Source organism: Chelonia mydas, chromosome 7 (genome assembly GCF_015237465.2).
Source record: "Chelonia mydas isolate rCheMyd1 chromosome 7, rCheMyd1.pri.v2, whole genome shotgun sequence".
NCBI classification, from domain to species: domain Eukaryota; kingdom Metazoa; phylum Chordata; order Testudines; family Cheloniidae; genus Chelonia; species Chelonia mydas.
This window is the reverse complement of record NC_057853.1, coordinates 49,621,787-49,642,597: the sequence shown is the minus strand read 5'-3', so window position 1 is coordinate 49,642,597 and position 20,811 is coordinate 49,621,787. Positions and strand designations below refer to the sequence as shown.

At 60.2% G+C, this 20,811-nt stretch overlaps 1 protein-coding gene across 5 annotated transcripts; it reads right to left on the bottom strand.

Annotated features, from left to right (window-relative positions):
* Positions 1 to 386: 386 nt before the first annotated feature.
* APEH (acylaminoacyl-peptide hydrolase) lies at positions 387 to 19,499 on the bottom strand. 5 transcript variants are annotated; one of them, XM_037904835.2, is made up of 22 exons: positions 19,040 to 19,499; positions 18,585 to 18,714; positions 17,479 to 17,605; positions 12,078 to 12,168; positions 11,427 to 11,502; positions 11,071 to 11,222; positions 10,582 to 10,719; positions 10,104 to 10,195; positions 9,599 to 9,639; positions 8,291 to 8,412; positions 7,685 to 7,745; positions 7,147 to 7,244; positions 6,926 to 6,977; positions 6,728 to 6,816; positions 6,018 to 6,156; positions 5,859 to 5,942; positions 4,392 to 4,472; positions 3,769 to 3,857; positions 3,266 to 3,456; positions 3,075 to 3,177; positions 979 to 1,085; positions 387 to 561 (listed from the first exon to the last, which is right to left on the bottom strand). In XM_037904835.2, exons 1-22 carry the CDS (start codon positions 19,049 to 19,051, stop codon positions 456 to 458), a joined length of 2,181 nt encoding a protein of 726 aa, XP_037760763.1. In that variant the 5' UTR covers positions 19,052 to 19,499; the 3' UTR covers positions 387 to 455. The 5 variants fall into 5 exon arrangements, with proteins under 5 accessions (XP_037760763.1, XP_037760764.1, XP_043407511.1 ...); XM_037904836.2 differs by lacking the exon at positions 10,582 to 10,719 and having other exon boundaries at positions 19,040 to 19,310; XM_043551576.1 differs by lacking the exon at positions 5,859 to 5,942 and having other exon boundaries at positions 19,040 to 19,308.
* Positions 19,500 to 20,811: the final 1,312 nt, after the last annotated feature.

Below are 20,811 nucleotides of genomic sequence, written 5' to 3'. Positions count from 1 at the left end.
CAGCAGGACAGGGTGGGCAAGCGGCGGTGAGAATGTGTGGCCTGCCCTGGCAGATGCGGGGGGGACCTTGGGTGCTGGCCACTGAGGGGTTCCTCCAGGGCTCGATCCTGGAGCTAGGGCTGTGAGGCACCCCACAAGGGGTAGGCTCACAGGATGGGCTGTTTGCAAGGTGCAGGTGGAGTGTAAAGCCAGCCAGTCAGGTGAGGGGAGAGCAAGTACTGGCACACCTCCCACCTTCCTTCCCCAGGGCCCTTCCCAGTTCTGCAGGAGGGGTGCTGGTGGCTCCTCCTCCCCCACCCTAGCCCCACAGCCTGCTAGCGAAGGGGGCCCCCCACTGCAGTGGAGACCCATCCCCTTCCCCCAGGGGCACGCTACACCCTCAGGGACACAAGATGAGCCGTGGGTTTATTGGATGCAGGTTACAGGGCTCAGGCAGAGGCGAAGCCCAGCCCCTGTCAGCACTGCAGGTGCTGGAGCAGCCAAAGCACCATGTTCATAAAGCCGTCGGCCTCAGCCTCGACGCCGGAGAGCGCATGGCTGTTCCTGGGGTACAGCAGCAGCCTGTGGAGAAGGAAAGGGCTTGGCAAGGTACCCCAGAACCAGCTCTCCAGGACCCCCCCACACATACACCTGGGCATGGACCAGGACCCCTTGCCACCTCTCCAGAGACCCCCCCACCCATCAAGGAATGCACCAGGACTCCCCACCTGCTCCCCCAGGACCCCTGCACCGGGACCCCCCAGCCATTTGGGATGTACCAACTCCTCGCAGCCATCTGAGCCTCCAGCCAGCTTCCCCCCGCCCCAGTGATCTGCTCCCTCCCTTGGTGCCAGCCTGTTCCATTGGTGATCCCAGCCCCACTGGCCTTATTGCACCTGAGCACCCAACTTGTCCTCCCTCCCGCCCCAGCCATGGCCGCTGCACCAATCGGTTCTCTCCTCCCAGCTGATCCCCATGTCCTGCCCCCCGCAGGCTCACCGTGCAGGGACGCCCCTGGCCTTGAGAGCACGGTAGTACTCCAGCCCCTGCTTGGGGGGGACACGCCTGTCCTCTTCTCCCAGCATCAGAAGCACAGGTGCCCGGACCTGGGGGGAGAACAGGGCAGAGATCTGGGTCCCACAGCCAGCACTAGGGGACCCACACCATAGAATAGAATATTCAGGTTGGAAGGGACCTCAAGAGGTCATTTACTCAAACCCCCTGCTCAAAGCAGGACCGATCCCCAACTAAATGATCCCAGCCAGGGCTTTGTCAAGCCTAACATTAAAAACCTCTAAGGAAGATGTGACAAAATGGGACTGTTCTTAATGTTTCCTCTGAATACTGTAGGGGTGCCTCAATTTCCCTTATGCATTTCTTAAGGGAGTGTAATTGTTGCAGAGCAAAGGGCCAGGGTACATAAATGGCCGACACTGTTTCCTGGCAACTGATGGCCTGGGCCCTTCCCCCTCTGCAAAGTGATAGCTAAAAGGTTGGAGAACAAAGGAAATCAGGTGACCTCCTGGCCCGGGAAAGGGACAAAGCCCAGAGGAGGAGGGGCTGGAGGGTGAGTCCGTTCGGGGCTGGCTGGGGACTGGAATGAAGTGCAGATGTGGTTGTCTGGCTCACTGCCCCCCAAAATGGACCCGGCTGAGGGGTCCTGTTCTCTGGACCTGCAAGCTCTGTTTTAGACCATGTTCCTGTCATCTAATAAACTTCTGTTTTACTGGCTGGCTGAGAGTCATGGCTGAATGCGAAATTGGGGTGCAGGACCCCCTGGCTTCCCCAGGACCCCACCTGGGTGGACTCACTGTGGGAAGCACACGGAGGGGCAGAGGATGCTGAATGCTCCGAGGTCAGACCCAGGAAGGTGGAAGCTGTGTGAGCTTTTTGCCCTGCAGACAGTCTGCTCACAGAAAGGAGACTTCACCAGAGTCCTGACTGGCTTCGTAGGGAGCAGTTCCAGAACATCGCCCGGGGACTCCGTGACAACTGGTGGCAGAGGTGGGATGTACTGCACCCTGCGGATGGCGCTTCCTGCAGTAAGTGACTGGGGAGCAGTAAAACGAAGGGGGGCTAACGAGGACCAGGTGTGCTGAAGGCTCAGAGAGGAGCAGTTTCAGGGGGTGGAGGAGCTACGCTTAACCCCTGGGAGTGTGTGATCAGCGAGGACTGTGCAGACATTGCTGATGGCCCATTAAAGGAATCCACACTCCCAAGGACAATCCCAGTAACCGTATACAATGGAGACCTCTCACAGATAACATGTAGGTAGTGGAGACCGCTTGACCCATGTCATAGCAAAGGATCTTTCCAGCAAGCTGGAAGAAGCTATAAAAGGAGGAAGTGACATCATCGCTTGGCCTCTCTCCCCCCACAACTCAACACCCAGAAACACATCTGGAGAACAAAGACTGAACTGGGAGGTGGTCCCAGGCTAAAGGAGTCCCAGCCTGTGTATAGAAGATCTGTAACATGCTTGTATAACCTATCTGGGTGAGACACTGCTTGATTCAAATCCTGTCTAGTTTGTAGAACTCAGATTGTGATTTTACTTTTATGGCCTAGGTAACCAACTTTGATCTCTATGCCTGCTACTTATAATCACTTAAAATCTGTCTTTCTGTAGTTAATAAATCTGTTTTATATTTTACTTAAAACAGTGCATTTTGGTTGAAGTGCTTGGGAAATCCGCTCAGATTGCAACGGCTGGTGCATGTCCACTTTCCTTTGTAGAAGTGACAGACTGAGTAATGAATTTATACTGGTCAAGCTTCTGACCAGGGCAAGACAGTACAGCCCCGGGATCCTAGGCTGGGGAGCTGGGAGGAATTGGCTGGAGCCTCTCTGTTGTTGGATCACGAGTGGCCTACAAAAGCATTCATGTAACTCAGCTGGGTGTGTCCCTGCCTGTGGATGGTTGTGAGAGTGCAGGACCTGGAGAGGTTTGCAGTTTGTCACAGCATCACAGTGTGCGAGGGAACCCAGGTTGGTAAGACGGGGTCAGCAGTACCACAGTTCTAGACTGCACTCTGGGGAACCCGTCACAGGGGAGTGCAGAGTCTCTGAGCAGGGGTTGGGGTGGGGCTCCATACCTGGGCGACGTACTGCATGGGTGACATGTGGAGCATCTCTGCCCAGTGGCAGGCATCCGGTAGGGTGTCGGGCGCATAGGGGAAGCCGGCCTCAGTCAGACACCTGCAGAGGAGACAGAGCCCGGCTCAGGGCAGGATCCAGGTTGCACCTGGTGCAGGGGGTGGGGAAGGTCTTAGTCCCAGGCACTCACCAGTCTGGGATGTCGGTGCTGCTGATCATGGAGGCCATGTTGATGACCGGGTTCCTTGCCACACAGGCCTGGTAGGTGCCTGGGTACTGACCGATGAGGTGGCAAGCGAGGAAGCCCCCATGTGAGCCACCCACTAGTGCCACACGCGCTGAGTCTAGGGGCTCCTCCTGCAGCACCCGCTCCACACAGTACTGCAATGAGATGAGAGGGGCAGTGCCATGGGGCAGCCAGGGCACCAGGGCCTGAGACAGGGCAGCCTCAGGGCAGGGTGGGAAGCCAGGGCAGTCTCAAGAAGGGGGCAGCCAGGGCCTGGAAGGGATCGCCAAGGGAGGGGACAGGGGGGCAGGGCTGGGATGGGGCCAGGACCTGACAGGCTGGCTGAGCCCATCTCCCCCTACTAAGTCCCTGGGCGGGAGATGCCCAGAGGGAGCAGCCTGGTCTCCTGGCTGTGGGTCACACGCTGTCCCAGTCCCTGTGGGGGAACTGGGGGGGGCAGCCACTACCTGCACGTCTTTGACATCCTGGCAGCCCACGTGCCCGGGCAGGGAGGCGATGCTGTCCTGGCCAAAGCCCAGCGAACCGCGGTAATTCACTGTGGGAAACAGTTCAGCATGATGGGGGAGTGCCTGACAGCCCCCCACCAACAGGGATTCACAAGGGTACAGGGTTGGCCTGCCACAGCTAGCCCCCTGCCATGCTCTGGGAGCAGGGTGCCGCCAGGAGACCCCACCCCTGGCCAAGGGGCACCCAGCTGCAGGCCTGCAACCCAGGGCGAGGGGAGAGCAGCTGAGTGCTGTGGGGCTGGGTTGGCCCGGGAACTGCGCCCTCCTGCTGGCTGTCCCAGGGATGCTGATGGTGCCCAGGCCCTGCCCTGAATGGACATCCCCATGTTGGTGCTGCATTCTGGGAGCTCAGCCTCCCTGTGCCATGGCCCAGATGTGCCCTCAGCCCTCTCCAGGGGCTCCAGGGCACCCTCAGAGTAAGCCTTGGCCCAGCAGTTCCTCCCCAGGGTGCCGTGCCCAGGGAGCTGGCAGGGGCTGAGCATGGCCAGGCCTAGGGAGCCCACAACCACTTCACCAGGCTTTGGCTGCATCATGCCTGCCCCCGTGGCTCTGGCAGGACTCACCCAGGAGCACGGCGAAGCCGATCCTGCAGAGCACCGCGGGGTACAGCATCCAGCTGGCCGTGCAGACGGAGTGTGGGCCTCCTGCAAGGTGAGGGCAGAGGGGTGAGAGGCTGGATCATGGGGCAGAGTCCAGAGGGAAGGGGCTCATAGGGAGTGTGTAGTGTAATTGTTGGGACGTGGTGTCTGGCAGGGACGGGGAAGAGCTGGGTGAGCAAAGTGATCGAGCTGCTAGGCTCCCCCAACATACGATTGCCTTGAACAGAGGCTTTCAGGGGAGCATGGACCAGGGGGCATCTGCTGGCCCCGATCACTCCCTGAATGGTGAATAAACGACACCGTTGGCACAAGGGGTTGGTTGGGAACTGGGGACAAGACGCTCAACACAGCGACAGAGCTCTGGGGACCAGGGCAAAACTGGAAACAGAGGCCCCCCAACCCTCCAAAACAATTACCATGGGGACAAAAGAGTAAAAGAAGAGGGAAGGGGCTGTGGGGTCGGAGGGCCCAGGCCTGTGGAGTGGCTATGATCTCTGTGCGGTGGCTGTGCACCCCTTGGGGCTGAGGGGCCTAGGCCTGTGGGGTGGCTGCGCTCCCCGCGGGGCTGAGGGGTTTGGTGGCCTAGGCCCGTGGCATTGCTGTGCTCCCCGTGGGGCTGGGTGGGCTCTGACCTGCATGCAGCTGGGGGACAGTTCTCGGTCCCACCTCTCCCTGAGCTCTGTCCCTGCCATGCAGGGAACGGCATCCCCACACTGACCCTGCTCCAGACTCGGCCCAGTGGGTGCCGCCAGCCCACTGTGATGACGCCAGCAGTGCCGAGGGTGGGATCTGGGCCTGGGCAAGCAGGGACGTGGCTCCCTGCACTATCGATAGCAGGTGCCAAAGCCGAGTGAGGCTGCCACCCCATATGCCAGGCTGCAGCGCCTCACTCAGATCTGACCTGATCGCCCCTCATCTTCCTAGGGACTGATGCAAGCTGCCTAGTGAGAGACTCTCCATGGACACGACCACCAGGGCAGAACCTTGCCCCCGACCCAAACCCAGAAGGACCCGTCTGTCAGTGTTGGGTGCTGGTTGGGTTGGGGCCACTCCCCTTCCCCTGCCATGGGGCTGGCATTGTGGCTGCTGGCGAATGCCCCCTTGCCTGGGGGGGGGCGGGGGGGGGGGCATGTGCCTGGGAGTCAGCGTCCAGTGAAGGGGCAGTGGCCTGCAGCTGCCGTGACAACCCCATGGGACAGGAGGGCAGCTTGCCCCACGGCAGGAGGGGAACAGCTGCAGATGGGCAGGCATGGGGAGCCCCAGGGCAAGGTGGCAGCACTGACAAGGGTCGGGGAAAGCCAGATCTGACAGCACAACACTCGGCTCTAGCTTCATAATTAGGCCTAATCAGACCTGCACAGTCTGGGAGGGTGGGGGTCCCGGTGGTGGTGGGGGGGGGGGAGAGAGGGGCACGCCAGGCAGGGGTCTCACCATGGGGCATGACCACCAGGGGCAGCTTCCTCAGCCCTAGCCCCTTGCTGGGCTGCAGTAGGATGGCTTCGAAATCAATACCCTCTGCAAAGGAAGAGTGTGATGTCAGTGCCAGCGCCAGTCCCCAGAGCCCAGCCCCGCACCCCCAACGGCACTCACTGTACTGCGGGTTCTCCTGATCCGGGGGGGGCTGCAGGGGCCGGATCACCCAGCTGATCTCCGGGATGGGGGTCACATCCTCCAGACACACCCAGTGCACCTGGGCCTCCCGCCCGGCCCCGGGGAGGAAGGCCACCTTCTGTCAGGGGAAAGAGCCCATCAGTGGTAGGCGCAGCATGCTCGGGGAGTGGGGGCATGACCCAAGGGGGGCCAGGATGCTCGGGCGGGGGCCTTTGCAGACATCTTCCGGCAGCATTTGGGGAGGAAATGGCTGCAGCTGGAATGGGGGGGTTGACAATGAGAGACTGACAGCATTGACAGAATAGGCAACCTGCATGCAGCACCAGTGCCTGCAGTCCCTGCTAGTTCAGCCCTGGGCTCCACCCCACAGCTCTGCTGGTGCCCCTCACTCCTGCCCCACTGCCCCAGGCTAGCCCAGCCCTGGGCTCCACCCCCCAAGCTCTGCTGATGCCCCATACTCCTGTCCCACTGTCCCCTGCTAGCCTAGCCCTCGGCTCCATCACCCAGCTCTGCTGGTGCCCCTCACGCCTGCCCCACTGCTCCCTGCTAGCCCAGAGCCTGAGCAGGATGATGCTTTGGGATGCTGGCTGGGGTATGGTGTGGATGCAGCCAGTAAATTTTTATTCCTGAGTCTGCGTGCAGGGTGAAAGGTCACGGCACAGTCTCCCACCCCAGCCCATATCCCTTACCAGTGTTGGGGGGCAGCTGGGGGTCGAGAACCTGGCCACCAGGAGATCCCGGTCAATGGTGAGCAGAGACCAGCTGCCCAGGGAGGCGCCTGCAAAGGGACAGATGCCTCGGTCACGGTCTGGAGCTCACAGGGCTCCCAGCCCCTCCCACCAGGCATCCAGGGACACCGTGAGCAGAGCAGGCTGCCGGGTACTTACCCATCGTCAGGGAGGTCACGCTGCCACTCAGAGTCTCTACCACAAGCAGCTCCTAGGAGGACACCAAGAGCTTCGTCAGAGCTAGGGCCGAGCCAGAGCCAGGCAGGGCCCAGCACGCCCCCAGCCCCTCTGCTCAGGGCTGGCCTGGGCCCCGGGCTCTGCATATGCCCACAGGCAGCACAGCTGTGGGACTGCCCTGCCCCAGTCCCCCACCCCAGTACCTGCCGGCTGCGCTGAGCGGTGTCCAGCACGACCCTCTGGCTATCGGCTGCCCAGCACAGGCCTGGCAGTGCTGGGCAATAAATCCCTGTGAACGTTCCTGCAAGGAGAGGGCCCCAGGTTCAGCATGCTGCCCCTGCACACCAGCCAGGCTGGCACAGGGCACTTGCACCAATGGCCAGCAACAGGGAACCAAGCTTCTCATGCAGCTCCTGTTCAGCCTCCTGCCCACACAGCTCTGCCAGTGCCCCTCACTCCCGACTTGCAGCCCCGGCTAGCCCAGCCCTGGGCTGCCCCCCAGCTCTGCCAGCGCCCCTCTCTCCTGACCCACAGCCCCCTGCCCCCCCAGCTCTGCCAGCACCCCTCACTCCCACAACGCAGCCCCTCCTGGTCCCTGCAGCCCTGGCCCCTCCTGAGCAGACAGCGCCATGTGCTAACTTTCACAAATGGAGAGTGCCAGATCCCTGGGTGTTCAGCCTGTCTCATCATCCCGCTGCCCAGCTCCTCCCTCATCCCTAGTGAACCCGGCCGACTACTCACCCTGGCTGTGCCGGGACACGACATCCAGTGCGGTGGAGGTGACCTTCGTGTACCAGTCGTACTGCAAGAGACGGCCGCCTGGCACTCAGGGGCAGCAGCGTGGGGCTCTGTTCTGCAATGTTGCCCCCTCCCTTCTGGGGGATCCAGGGCAGGGCTGGTGGCTGCTCATGGGAAGGCCCAGCGTGCTGGGGAGCCTGACCTGGGTTAGCTAGACCCCAGCAGGCCTGTCCCAGCTCCCCCCGGGCACCCAAGGGAGCAGCAGCGCTGTGCCACAGGCACCTTCCGGTGCCTTACTGGGGGGACGATAGGTGTGACCCTGTGGGGAGCAGGGGGCACCAGCAGAGTGAGCAGGGCCAGGCCCAAGTGTCAGGGCGACACGCCCAGGGAAGATGATTCTCGTTGTGCCGCCGCGGGCACAGACGTTCGGCTATGGCAGCACAGGCTGCTGAAGAAGCCCAAGCACCAGGCCTATGCAGTGCGACTGAAGGCTGGCTCCCAGCAGGAAGTGCCCCTGGAGGACATGGCCCACACGGCCTTGGCTGGGCCCCAGAGAGCCTGACACCCAACCCCTGGCACTGGCTCCCCAACCTGGTGGAACCCACTCACCACGCGAAGGCGGCTGCACTGCTGGTGGGGCCCGAGTGCGCTGTTCTCCAAGTACACGATGCGGCACTGGTCAGGGCTCAGGCGTGGGGACCACACAGCTTTAGTGTCGTCTGACAGCAGCTCTGCAGAGGGATGGAGAAGAGTGTGAGCACAGGCAGGATAGGGGGGCAATCATGGCGGAGGATGGGCAGGTGGGCAGGGCAGGGGTCAGGCTGGACAGGGGCAGGCCAGACGGGGGCATGGGGACATGCAGAACAGGGGACATACAGGCAGGACAGGGGCACATGGGCAGGGCAGAGGGCACAGGCAGAGCAGGGGACCCGGGGGCAGGGCGCAGGCAGGATGAGGGGACGAGGCCAGGGCAGGGAGCACATGAGCAGAGCGTGGACTGCGGGCAGGACGGGGGCACATGGGCAGAACAAGGACCGTGGGCAGGGCAGGGGGCACAAGGGCAGGGCATGGCATGGGCAGAGCGGGGGGCACATGGGCAGAGCGGGGACCACTGGCAGGGCAGGGGACATCCAGGCAGGGGGCAAGCAGGCAGGGCAGGGGGCAGGCGGAGGGGCAGTCAGGATAGGGGGGCACACAGGCAGGGAACAGGCAGGACAGGAGGCATACAGGCAGGGCAGAGACCGTGGGCAGGGCAGGGGGTATGCAGGTAGGGCAGGTAGTACGTGGGCAGGGCGCAGGCAGGATGGGGGCAAGTGGGGAGAGCAGGGACCGCTGGTAGGACGTGGGCAGAATAGAGGCATGTGGGCAGAGTGGGGACCGTGGGCAGGGTGGGGTGCGGGTAGGGTGGGTGGCACACTGCCAGACCGGGGACCGCGGGCTGGGCAAGGGGCACACAGGCAGGGCAGGTGGAGAACGGGGGCACATGGGCAGAGTGGGGATTGTGGTTGGGGCAAGGGGCACATGGGCAGTGTGGGGCACGGGCTGAATGGGAGGCGCGCAGGCAGGGCGCAGGCAGGACTGGGTCACATGGGCAGGGCGGGGACCACAGGCAGGGCGGAGTGCGGGCAGGGCACAGCAGGACGGTGTTTCATGGGCAGAGTGGGGACCCTGGACAGGGCAGGGGGCATGCAGGCAGGGGGCATGCAGGCAGGGCAAGGGGCACATGGACATACCCGCAGGTAGGATGGCCGTACATGGGCAGAATGGGGACCATGAGTAGGGCAGGGGGCTTGAGGGCAGGGCGCAGGCAGGACGGAGACATGTGGGCAGAACAGGGGCAGGAGGCACACAGGGAGGGCACAGGCAGGTAGGGGGCACGCGGGCAGGGCACTGGCTCAGAAAGCAGCAGCGACTCACCACACCTCGCTCCCGTCAGGTCCACATAGAAAAGCGCTGACCTGGGAACCAGAGGAGGGCAGCCATCACTGCACGGGCCCCATAGCTTCCCCACAGCTGCCCAACCCTCCTGCCCTACACCCGATAGGAGTGGCCAGCCCAGCCCCCACTCCTCCCCCTCCAGATGGCCCCTGCTCCCAGCTGGCAGATCGGAGCTGTGGCTCCTCAGGCTGAGTCTGGCAGCCCCAGCCCCACAACAGCCCCTCCCTTTGCAGTGGTCTCTTTCAGAGGAGGCTGCAGCAGATGCCCGCAAGCTGGGGCCAGCTCTCAGAGCAGGGCTGGGTCAGGCCCAGTCCGGCCTTCTGCCCTAGCAGAACAGCCCCAGTCCAAAGGTGCCTGAAAGGGCATTTCCCCAAGGGGTCCCACTGGCCTAGACTACATGGACATGGCTGCACACCTGGGAATGGGGAGGCCCCTCTCCCCAGCGCTCAGGCAGGGGCAGCTGGCAGCAGCACAGGGCACTCACCTGCGGTTGGTGCAGTGCCGCAGGCCCAGGCGGAAGGGCTCATGCCACCAGCCTATGAACACCACACCCGTGTCGCCAGGGGACCAGAAGGCCTGCAGGCAAAGTGGGAGAGTGCCAGTGAGCAAGAGGGGTGGGGAAAGAGAAGGTGGGAGGAGGAAAACCTGGTGAGGGGGGAAGAGTGTCGGAGGGGGCGCAAGAGCAGCTAGAAACTCTCCCGCTCTGTTTAAGGGAATGAAGCAATGAGCAGTGCCCTCCTGAGATCCAAAGCAGGGCCCTGCCCTACCGGCTAGCATCCTGGGGCACAGGTTCCCCTGCTGAGGCACATCAGCCCCTCATGGAAACTGGGTGACCTGTGGGTGCTGTCAGGGGCAGCTTGCATCAGCGGGAATAGGCAGAGAGGTGTTTGGGGGCTGTTTTGGGCTGCCAGCGGGTGCCAATCAGGTACTGCCAGCACCTGGCTCCCCATGCCTGCGCTGACCTGGCCAGGGGAGATGTGCTCCGGGATACCCTCCAGCACCGAGACATTGCCGCTCTCCACGTCCAGCACGCACAGGGCTGGGACGCTCTTGCCCACCAGTGCCTCGCCCCAGTCGTCATGGTACACGAACTGCTCCCCCTGGAACACAGAGCCATGAGTGCCCCCTCCCCGGGACACCCCCCAACTCTCCTGCTTTCTGGGGCAGGACAGCCCTGTGCCTCAGACACAGGGCAGATCTGGCTCTATTTGCATTGCCAGAGCCCACAGGAAAGCCATCTCCTGCCCCACAGGCCCAGTGTGTGGGGGATGGGCAGGCTCAGCATCCCCTAGGGAAGCATGGCACAGCACTCAGCGGCAGAGCTGGGAATTGCTCTCTGAGTCCCTGCTCAGGGCCCTAGCACCATGCCCGTCTTTCTGACCAGTTGTGGGGGCGGGACGAGTGGCCCACCCACGGCTCCAACTCGCGACCTCCAGCTGCGCCCCACACACCTTGACAGCCTTGTCTCGTCTCTCATCAGCACAGTTGCTGCTCAGCTCCGGGGTTCTGCTCTGGAAGAAGGACTCGGCCTTGGGCCGTTTCCTCTCAGCCACGTAGAGCAGGTGGGTCTCCGAGTGCGACCAGGACAGGCAGCCAAACTGATCTGGGGAAGTGTTGGTCAGACCCTGTTGGGCAGCATGGCCCAGTGCCCCCACCACAGGCCCTGGGGACCCCCTTCCCCTACCCTCCCCCACCCGGCCAAACGGCCACAGGGCCCCCTTGGCCACCCTCCCATCCCCCACCCCCTCCCCCAATTCCCTGCCAGCCAAAGCAGGGAGAAGGTGGATCCATGGGGACCCAGCCTCACCATCCTCATAGACGTTGCCATGCTTCTCCAACACAGTCAGGTTGATGCTCTTCACCTTGCGATTTTGATCCCAGATCTGGAGGAACAAAAACATCAGGGGCCAGGGCCCAGGACTGTGGGGCCACAGGGCAGGTGGCAGGGGAATGGCAGCACATGGCAGGGGGAACAGGTGGCTGTGCTGGGTATTGCTGGCAACAGCTGCCAGCTGGGGTGGTAGTTTGCCTGGCTGCAGAGTAGGCAGCAGGGCCCCACCTTGCACGGGCTCGCTCCACCCATGAAGGGAAGGAGTGGGATGGCCATGGCTCTGTCCATCCTGCCCCACACCAGCCCACGATCCCAAGAGGGTCGGGCCAGCTGGCTGGGCCCCAGTGTGCCATGAGCAATGCCTGGTAAACGCTGAGGGGAGAGCCACAGGGATTCCCACCCTAGTGGCCTGCTGGAACTACAGAGAAGGGATCCCTCCACCCCAAAGCCAGGCCTGAGGAGGGGCCGTCAGCAGCAGGGGCTGGCAGGGGCCCCTTCCTTGAGTCCCAAGCACGGTCAGGCCAGGAAGGAGCCTCAGCCCCAGACAGCAAGAATGCTGAGGGCTGCCCTCACTCTGCCCAGGGCTTTTCCCACAGTGTTAGTGGGCCCAGCCTCATATCGACTTACCTCAAGAAACTGCTTCTCCTCGCCTTTGCCAGGGCTGGCTTTCCGCAAGACGGCCTTAAGTGCCCCGCTGGGAGACTCCCTGCTCAGCAACCTGCAGGGGGAGACAGGCTGGAGTGGGCCTGGGGGCATAGCATGGCCTGGGGACAGGAGAGGCACGGCCAGGGCTCAGGGAGTCCATAGGACCCTGGACCCACATGTGCTAACCCACCCCACAGGGGTGCTGGGAGGGGTGGAGTTGGGGCCTGTTGTGATAACGGGGTCTGCAATTGAGCCTATGAGCTCAGTCGTGCAAGAGAGTGAACGTTCCCAAGCTGTCACAGTGACCTGTTATCCAAAACGGAACAAGAAAATATGTACAAAGGTCCCCAAAGGACTGGGTGTTCCGGCCACGCCTGGTAACCACGAGAAGGTGGGGACCAGAAATCAGTGGACCAAACCTGGTGTCGGAAATTTGGCCTAATTGGTGGTCAATGGGCTATTCCACCCCTCTGCCTTTGGAGGCTGGAAAACAAACAGACTTGGGGGGAAATGAGGTGTCATTAGAGGTTCTGGAACACATTGATAATCTAAACAGCAATAAGTCACCAGGACCAGATGGTATTCACCCAAGAGTTCTGAAGGAACTTAAATGTGAAATTGCAGGACTACTAACTGTAGTCTGTAACCTATAATTTAAATCAGCTTCTGTACCAAATGACTGGAGGATAGCTAATGTGATGCCAATTTTTAAAAAGGGCTCCAGAGGTGAACCTGGCAATTACAGGCTGGTAAGCCTCACCTCAGTACCGGGCAAACTGGTTGAAACTAGAGTAAAGAACAAAATTGTCAGACACATAGATTAACATAAGTTGTTGGGGAATAGTCAACATGGTTTTTGTAAAGGGAAATCATGCCTCACCAATCTACTAGAATTCTTTGAGGGAGTCAACAAGCATGTGGACAAGGGGGATCCAGTGGATATAGTGTATTTAGATTTTCAGAAAGCCTTTGACAAGGTCCCTCACCAAAGGCTATTAAGCAAAGTAAGCAGTCATGGGATAAGAGGAAAGGTCCTCTCATGGGTTGGTAACTGGTTAAAAGATAGGAAACAAAAGGTAGGAATAAATGGTCAGTTTTCAGAATGGACAGAGGTAAACAGTGGTATCCCCCAGGGGTCTGTACTGGCTCCAGTCCTATTCAACATATTCATAAATGTTCTGGGAAAAGGGGTAAACAGTGAGCTGGCAAAATTCGCAGACGATACAAAACTACTCAAGATAGTTAGGTCCCAGGCAGACTGTGAAGAGCTACAAAAGGATCTCTCCGAACTGGGTGACTGGGCAATAAAATGGCAGATAGCATCAGAGGGGTAGCCATGTTAGTCTGTATCCACAAAAACAATGAGGAGTCTGGTGGCACCTTAAAGACTAACAGATTTATTTGGGCATAAGCTTTCATGGGTAAAAAACCCACTTCTTCAGATGCATGGAGTGAAAATTGCAGATACAGGCATAAATATACATTGGCACATGAAGAGAAAGAAGTTACCTTACATGTGGAGAACCAGTGTTGAAAGCCAATTCAGTCAGGGTGGATGTGGTCCACTCCCAATAATTGATGAGGAGGTGTCAATACCAAGAGAGGGAAAATTGCTTTTGCAGTGAGCCAGCCACTCCTAGTCCCTATTCAAGCCCAAATTAATGGTGTTAAGTTTTGAACTGTAGCTCTGCAATTTCTCTTTGAAGTCTGTTTTTGAAGTTTTTTTGTTGAAGAATGGCTACTTTTAAATCTGTTGAGGGAGACTGAAGTGTTCTCCTACTGGCTTTTGTATGTTACCATTCCTGATGACTGATTAGTGTCCATTTATCCTTTTACGTAGAGACTGTCTCCGGGTTGGCCAATGTACATGGCAGAGGGGCTTTGCTGGCACATATCACATTAGTAGATGTGCAGGTGAATGAGCCCCTGATGGCATTGCTAGAATAGATATGGGGACAGAGATGGCAATGGGGTTTCTTACAGGGATTGGTTCCTGAGTTAGTGTTTCTGTGGTGTGGTGTGTAGTTGCTGGTTAGTATTTCCTTCAGGTTGGGGAGCTGTTTGTAAGCAAGGATTGGCCTGCCTCCCAAGGCCTGTGAGAGTGGCAGATCGTTTTCTAGGATAGGTTGTAGATCGTTGATGATGCGCTGGAGAGGTTTTAGCCGGGGGCTGTACGTGATGGACAGTGATGTTATTTTCTTTGTTGGGCCTGTCCTGTTGTAGGTGACTTCTGGGTACCTGTCTCGCTCTGTCAATCTGTTTCCTCACTTCCCCAGGTGGGTATTGTAGTTTTAAGAATGCTTGATAGAGATCTTGTAGGTGTTTGTCTCTGTCTGAGGGATTGGAACAAATGCGGTTGTATCTTAGGGCTTGGCTGCATACACGACGGATTGTGTCATGTGTCCTGGATAGAAGCTGGAGGCATGTAGGTAAGTATAGTGGTCAGTAGGTTTCCGGTATAGGGTGGTGTTTATGCGACCATCACTTATTTGTACTGTAGTGTCCAGGAAGTGGATCTCTTGTCCAGGCTGAGGTTGATGGTGGGGTGGAAACTGTTGAAATCCAGGTGGAATTCTTCAAGGGCCTCCTTCCCGTGAGTCTCATCCCACTGGCTAACCATAAGTCATACAAGCAATTCCCTTAGATACTCCAGTTTCCCAGTTGCTCTCTTGTGCAGACTGGTCCAGGCTGAGGTTGATGGTGGGGTGGAAATTGTTGAAATCCATGTGGAATTCTTCAAGGGCCTCCTTCCCATGGATCCTATGATGAAAATGTCATCAATGTAGCGTGAGTAGAGGAGGGGTGCTAGGGGATGAGAGCTGAGGAACTCCCTTCTCTTCATGTGCCAATATATATTTATGCCTGTATCTGCAATTTTCACTTCATGCATCTGGAGAAGTGGTTTTTTTACCCACGAAAGCTTATGACCAAATAAATCTATTAGTCTTTAAGGTGCCACCAGACTCCTCATTGTTAAAATGGTAGATGAAATTCAATTATGATAAATGCAAAGTAATGCATATTGGAAAACATAACCCCAACTATACATATAAAATGATGAGTCTAAATTAGCTGTTACCCCTCAAGAAAGAGATCTTCGAGTCATTGTGGATAGTTCTCTGAAAACATCCACCCAATGTGCAGCGGCAGTCAAAAAAGCTAACAGAATCAAGGGAATCGTTAAGAAAGGGATAGATAATAAAATAGAAAATATAATATTGCCTCTATATAAATCCATGGTACGCCCACATCTTGAATACTGCGTGCAGATGTGGTCGCCACATCTCAAAAAAGATATATTGGAATTGGAAAAGGTTCAGAAAAAAGCAACAAAAATGATTAGGGGTATGGAACGACTGCCGTATGAGGAGATTAATCAAACTGGGACTTTCCAGCTTGGAAAAAAGACGACTAAGGGGGGATATGATAGAGGTCTATAAAATCATGACTGGTATGGAGAAAGTAAATAAAGTGTAATTTAATCCTTCCCATAACACAAGAACTAGGAGCCACCAAATGAAATTAATAGGCAGCAGGTTGAAAACAAACAAAAGGAAGTATTTTTTTACACAACGCACAGTGAGTCTGTGGAACTCCTTGCCAGAGGATGTTGTGAATGTCAAGACTATGACAGGGTTCAAAAGAGAACTAGATAAACCCATGGAGGATAGGTCCATCAATGGCTATTGGCCAGGATGAGCAGGGATGGTGTCCCTAGCCTGTTTGCCAGAAGCTGGGAATGGGTGACAGGGCAATCACTTGATGATTATCTGTTCTGTTTATTCCCTCTGGGGCACCTGGCACTGGCCACTGTGGGAAGACAGGATACTGGATTAGAAGAACCTTTGGTCTGACCCAGTATGTCCGTTCTTATGTTCTTATGAAATTAGCCAGAGCAGCAACTGTCTGGCGACAACCACTGCAGTGGGCTTCACCATCGTGGCTGGGTCTCCTTGGAACCTCCTGCTCCTGCGAGCTGCCCTGACCAGACCAGGCCAGGCCAAAGAGAGGCGTCCAAAGGCCAGCACCACTTCCATTGGCTTTGGCTGAATTGCAATCCCAGCTGGGACGTGAGACTTTTCCCCCCTCTCTCATTCCCCCTTGCGGCCTTTGCCCTCTCCACCTTTTTTCTCTTTCCTAGCCTTCTCTGTTTTCTTCCTAATTATTAAGAGTGTGGCTGAGCTGGCCATGCCTGCATACTTTGCAACACCACTGTAAGCCTGTAACCGAGTGGCAGCTAAAAGCACTACGCCAAACCACCTCTTGCTAGTACGAGTGCCAGCTCTCGGGCATGGGCTGGGTTTCTCCAGCAGTGAGGTTGCAATGAAGTCAGCCCCAGAGACAGATGCTGAATCTCTCGTTGGGCTTGTTGTCTTCTTAGCAAACAGGATCAGACTTGAGCAGCAGCAGTTACCCCAGTCCATCTCAACTCTCTCTTTTCCCCAAACAGTTATTTGCCAGCTATAACCCTGTCTACAAGACTGTCTGGCACGGGGAGCCCCTCTCCTGCCAAAGGGAAAGGGAACATCGGGTGTTGTTACAATGAAAGCCTGACTCAATCCTTTCCATTTCAAAAGCTTCAGCTGGTTTCCCTTCCTTTCTGGATGTTCAGTACAAGTTAAAGGGGTGTTTGCTGGGCTGTTTGCCCCGGGTCTATGCAAGCTGAGGTCTCCAGATCCTAAAGCCCAGGCCACGGTTAACACAGTTTATTGTTGGCCAGGGACTGGGTCATGTGAATCCTCTGGCTCCTGTATCCCGTCTAAACACACACCAGGACACAGCACAATGGAGAGGTGCTCCCAGCAGGCGCAGCAAAAGGCAGGGACAACAGGCTTGGCACATGGGGTTCCCCATTGCAAAGCTGGAGCAGCAGCAGGGGGCTAGAGGTGGCCCAGATACCTCCTCCAGGGGGCGAGAACAGGCGCAGCCAAGAGCCCCGCCCTCTGCTAATGGCCTTTTGCAGGCAACTGAGGCTGGAGCCCCCCAAGGACACAGAGGAGGGGCAGCCACAGGGGAGGGGACAGGGCAATGTAATGGCAGACTCTGCCTCCCCAACGAGTAGCCTGGGAGCTAGGGGCAATTCAGGGCTAGGCATAAGGCCCCCAGGACATCCCCACCCCTGCACTCTGAGCAGGGGGCCTCTGCCAGGTGCAGAGCCACACTCTGGCTCTGTCCCTCCTGCTGGAGCCCCCAGCACCGGGGCAGGAGGCAACACAGCCCAAGCTCTTCCCCAGCTGCCCACATCCCATGGCAGGGCAGCCCCCACCTCCTGCCCAACCACGCCCACATTGGGCAGCCAGCCAGGTCAGGCTCTAGCAGAGCTGTGGGGGTGGCGATGGGCACACGGTGGGCGCTGGCAAAGGCACAGGGTGGAGACACTCACTCTCCCTTGATCTCACTGCAGGTGCCCGAGGGGCCCGAGTACACAATGGCCTGGCTGTCATGGAAGATGAGATATTGGCGGCAGAACTTCACGCTCTCGGCTCTCTCCAGGTCCTGCTGAGACCACTCTGGAAGGAGAGGGCAGTCAGCTGCCGCCTGCCCCAGACCGGCACTGCTCCCCTCTCCTTTGGCCTTAGAGCAAAGATACCACATGGGATGGCCTGTGTGCACAGCAGGGCACCTTGCCTGCCTGCACTCCTGGCACTTTCTATGCTACCTGCAAGCAGGCTGGGCTTGTGGCTAAGGCAGCAACTTAGGGCTCAGGAGATCTGGGCTCAACCCCAGCTCTGTGTGATCCTAGCCCAGTCCCTTATGGTTTGATGGTCAAGTGCACTTAGCACTTTGCAGCTGGGACGGGGAACATCTCTGAAAATCAGCTGTCACTGTCTGGGCCTCAGCTCCCCAGCTGGCACATGGGGACAGCAGTCAAGCTTCTGTCCCAGGGAGCTGGGGCCAGCCCCATCTGGGCACACTTCTCCCACCCCTCCAGTTGGAGAAAGGGAGCAAGTCACATGGCAATGAGCAGGTCCCAAGGCTCAGTCAGGCCCCTGAGTGGAGAGAAGACAGAAGCCTGGAGAGCCGGGAGCAGTGGCTCAGGAAGCAGGGCTGGTCAGGTTAGGGAAGCCACGCAGAGGGCCGCGGAACCCTTAACTGGGGAAGGACGGAACTGGAGGTGCTGTGGGATGCTGCTGTGACATGTGGAGCCAGCTGCAGGGATGGGAGGGCTGAGCCCAAGCCCAGGGAGCCTACCCAGGGGGTGGCATGCTGATCCGATGGGACCCAACAGCCACAAATCCCTTCACACATGTGAAGAGCCCCAAGCAGGGTCTTGGGGTGCTTTCCTCTGAGACTGACTCTTGGCAAGCAGACAGCCTGGGCCCATCGCCTCACCTCAGAGATGGGGAACTGGGGGGCCTCCCATGGCAAGGCCGAACCAGAGCTAGGAACAATGCAGCTGCCCTCTGCCCCCGGGGCCCCTCTGCCCTCCGCTCTCCCCACACTGGGGCAGAGGGGCTTGGAACGCGCAGGGCGCAATGGGGTCGGTACCTGTATAGACATTGCAGTATTTGCCCCCATACTGAGTGGTGACCTCGGGCCCGATACAGGCACTGCAGAGCGAGGGGCACTGGCTGAGCTCGCGGTACACCGCCGCTATCTCTTCCGGGCTCCTCAGCACCTGCGCAGGAAGGGCCCGTCAGCACAGGCAGGCTGGCAGGGGGCACCGAGTCAGGAACCGCGCAGCGGGGCAGAGAAGGACCAGGGCAGCGGGGAGCTCGCGGACAGGGAGGGCTGAGCGCAGAGCTCGGCACACCGGGGGCACGGACGCGGGTTCAGGGACGGGGAACGCAGCCTGGGGGCTGTGCGTGGGGGAAGGGGTCGTGGCCCTGTGGGTCACACAGAGGTCACGGCGGGGGGTGGAGCTTTCGCCCGCAGTCCCTGCCCTGCCAACCAAGGCCCCTCCCGCGGGACACTGTGGGAAGGCGGTGGACCCAGCCCCTCACCGGCGACTCCATGACGCTGACGCTGCTCCGAACGCTGGGGATCCTGACGCGACACTTCCGGCCCGGAGGACGGGGACCCTACTGGCCAGGGTCCGGGCCCGCCCAATGGCGCTGCGCGCGCAGGGCGGGCGTGTCCCCGCTACCTGTCAACGGCGAGAGCGTGCGCTGGCCCCGCTCGGGGGCATCGGGCCAGACCTGGCTCCGCAGCAAGCCCCAGGCGTGGCGATGAACGGAACGCGGCCCCCCTTCGGAGCCCGGAGACCAGCCTGGGGGGTCGGGCTAGGCGCTGGAGGCAGGGCCGGGGGCGGGGCGCTGGCTGGGGGCAGAGCTGGCGGTGGGGCCGGGCTGGAGGAGACAGGGCGGGGTGGGGATCTCGGGGGGACGGGGCTGGTGTTGGTGGGGCGCTGGCTGGGGGCAGAGCTGGAGGTGGGGCCGTGCTGGAAGACACAGGGCGGGCGGGCGGGGTGGGGATCTCGAGGGGACGGGGCTGGTGTTGGTTGGATGCTGGCTGGGGGCGGAGCTGGAGGTGGGGCCGGGCTGGAGGACACAGGGCGGGCGCGCGGGGGACGGGGCTGGTGTTGGTGGGGCGCTGGCTGGGGGCAGAGCTGGCGGTGGGGCCGGGCTGGAGGAGACAGGGTGGGCAGGGCGAGGCACCTGCAGGGATGGGGCTGGTGTTGGTGGGGCGCTGGCTGGGGGCAGAGCTGGAGGTGGGGCCGGGCTGGAGGAGACAGGGTGGGCAGGGCGAGGCACCTGCAGGGATGGGGCTGGTGTTGGTGGGGCGCTGGCTGGGGGCAGAGCTGGAGGTGGGGCCGGGCTGGAGGAGACAGGGTGGGCAGGGCGAGGCACCTGCGGGGATGGGGCTGGTGTTGGTGGGGCGCTGGCTGGGGGCAGAGCTGGAGGTGGGGCCGGGCTGGAGGAGACAGGGTGGGCGGGGCGCTCGGGGGAACGGGGCTGGTGTTGGTGGGGCGCTGGCTGGGGGCTGGGCTGGAGGACACAGGGCAGGCGGGGTGGGGCGCTCGGGGGACGGGGCTGGTGTTGGTGGGGCGCTGACTGGGGGCAGAGCTGGAGGTGGGGCCAGGCTGGAGGAGACAGGGTGGGCGGGGCGGGGCGCTCGGGGGAACGGGGCTGGTGTTGGTGGGGCGCTGGCTGGGGGCAGAGCTGGAGGTGGGGCTGGGCTGGAGGAGACAGGGTGGGCAGGGCGAGGCACCTGCAGGGATGGGGCTGGTGTTGGTGGGGCGCTGGCTGGGGCAGAGCTGGAGGTGGGGCCGGGCTGGAGGAGACAGGGTGGGCAGGGCGAGGCACCTGTGGGGATGGGGCTGGTGTTGGTGGGGCGCTGGCTGGGGGCAGAGCTGGAGGAGACAGGGTGGGCGGCGCGGGGCACCTGCGGGGGCGGGGCTGGTGTTGGTGGGGCGCTGGCAGGGGGCAGAGCTGGAGGTGGGGCCGGGCTGGAGGAGACAGGGCGGTCGGGGCGCTCGGGGGGACGGGGCTGGTGTTGGTGGGGCACTGGCTGGGGGCAGAGCTGGGGGTGGGGCACTGGCGCGGCAAGGCGCTAGAGCCGAAGGCGTGGGGTAGGGCTGGCGGGGGGGTCCGGCATTGCGGCAGCCTCGAGGTGGGAGCTACTTGCGCACGCATCTTCCCTGCCCGATGGAGCCCGTAGGGGGTCGCTCAGCTCACTGCTCTCCCGTGCCCTAGTAGTGTCGGGCTGCCACTCCGGGCCTTCCCCCCGCATTGCCAGCCAGTCTCTGCCCTGCTGGCCCAGCCGACAGGTGAGG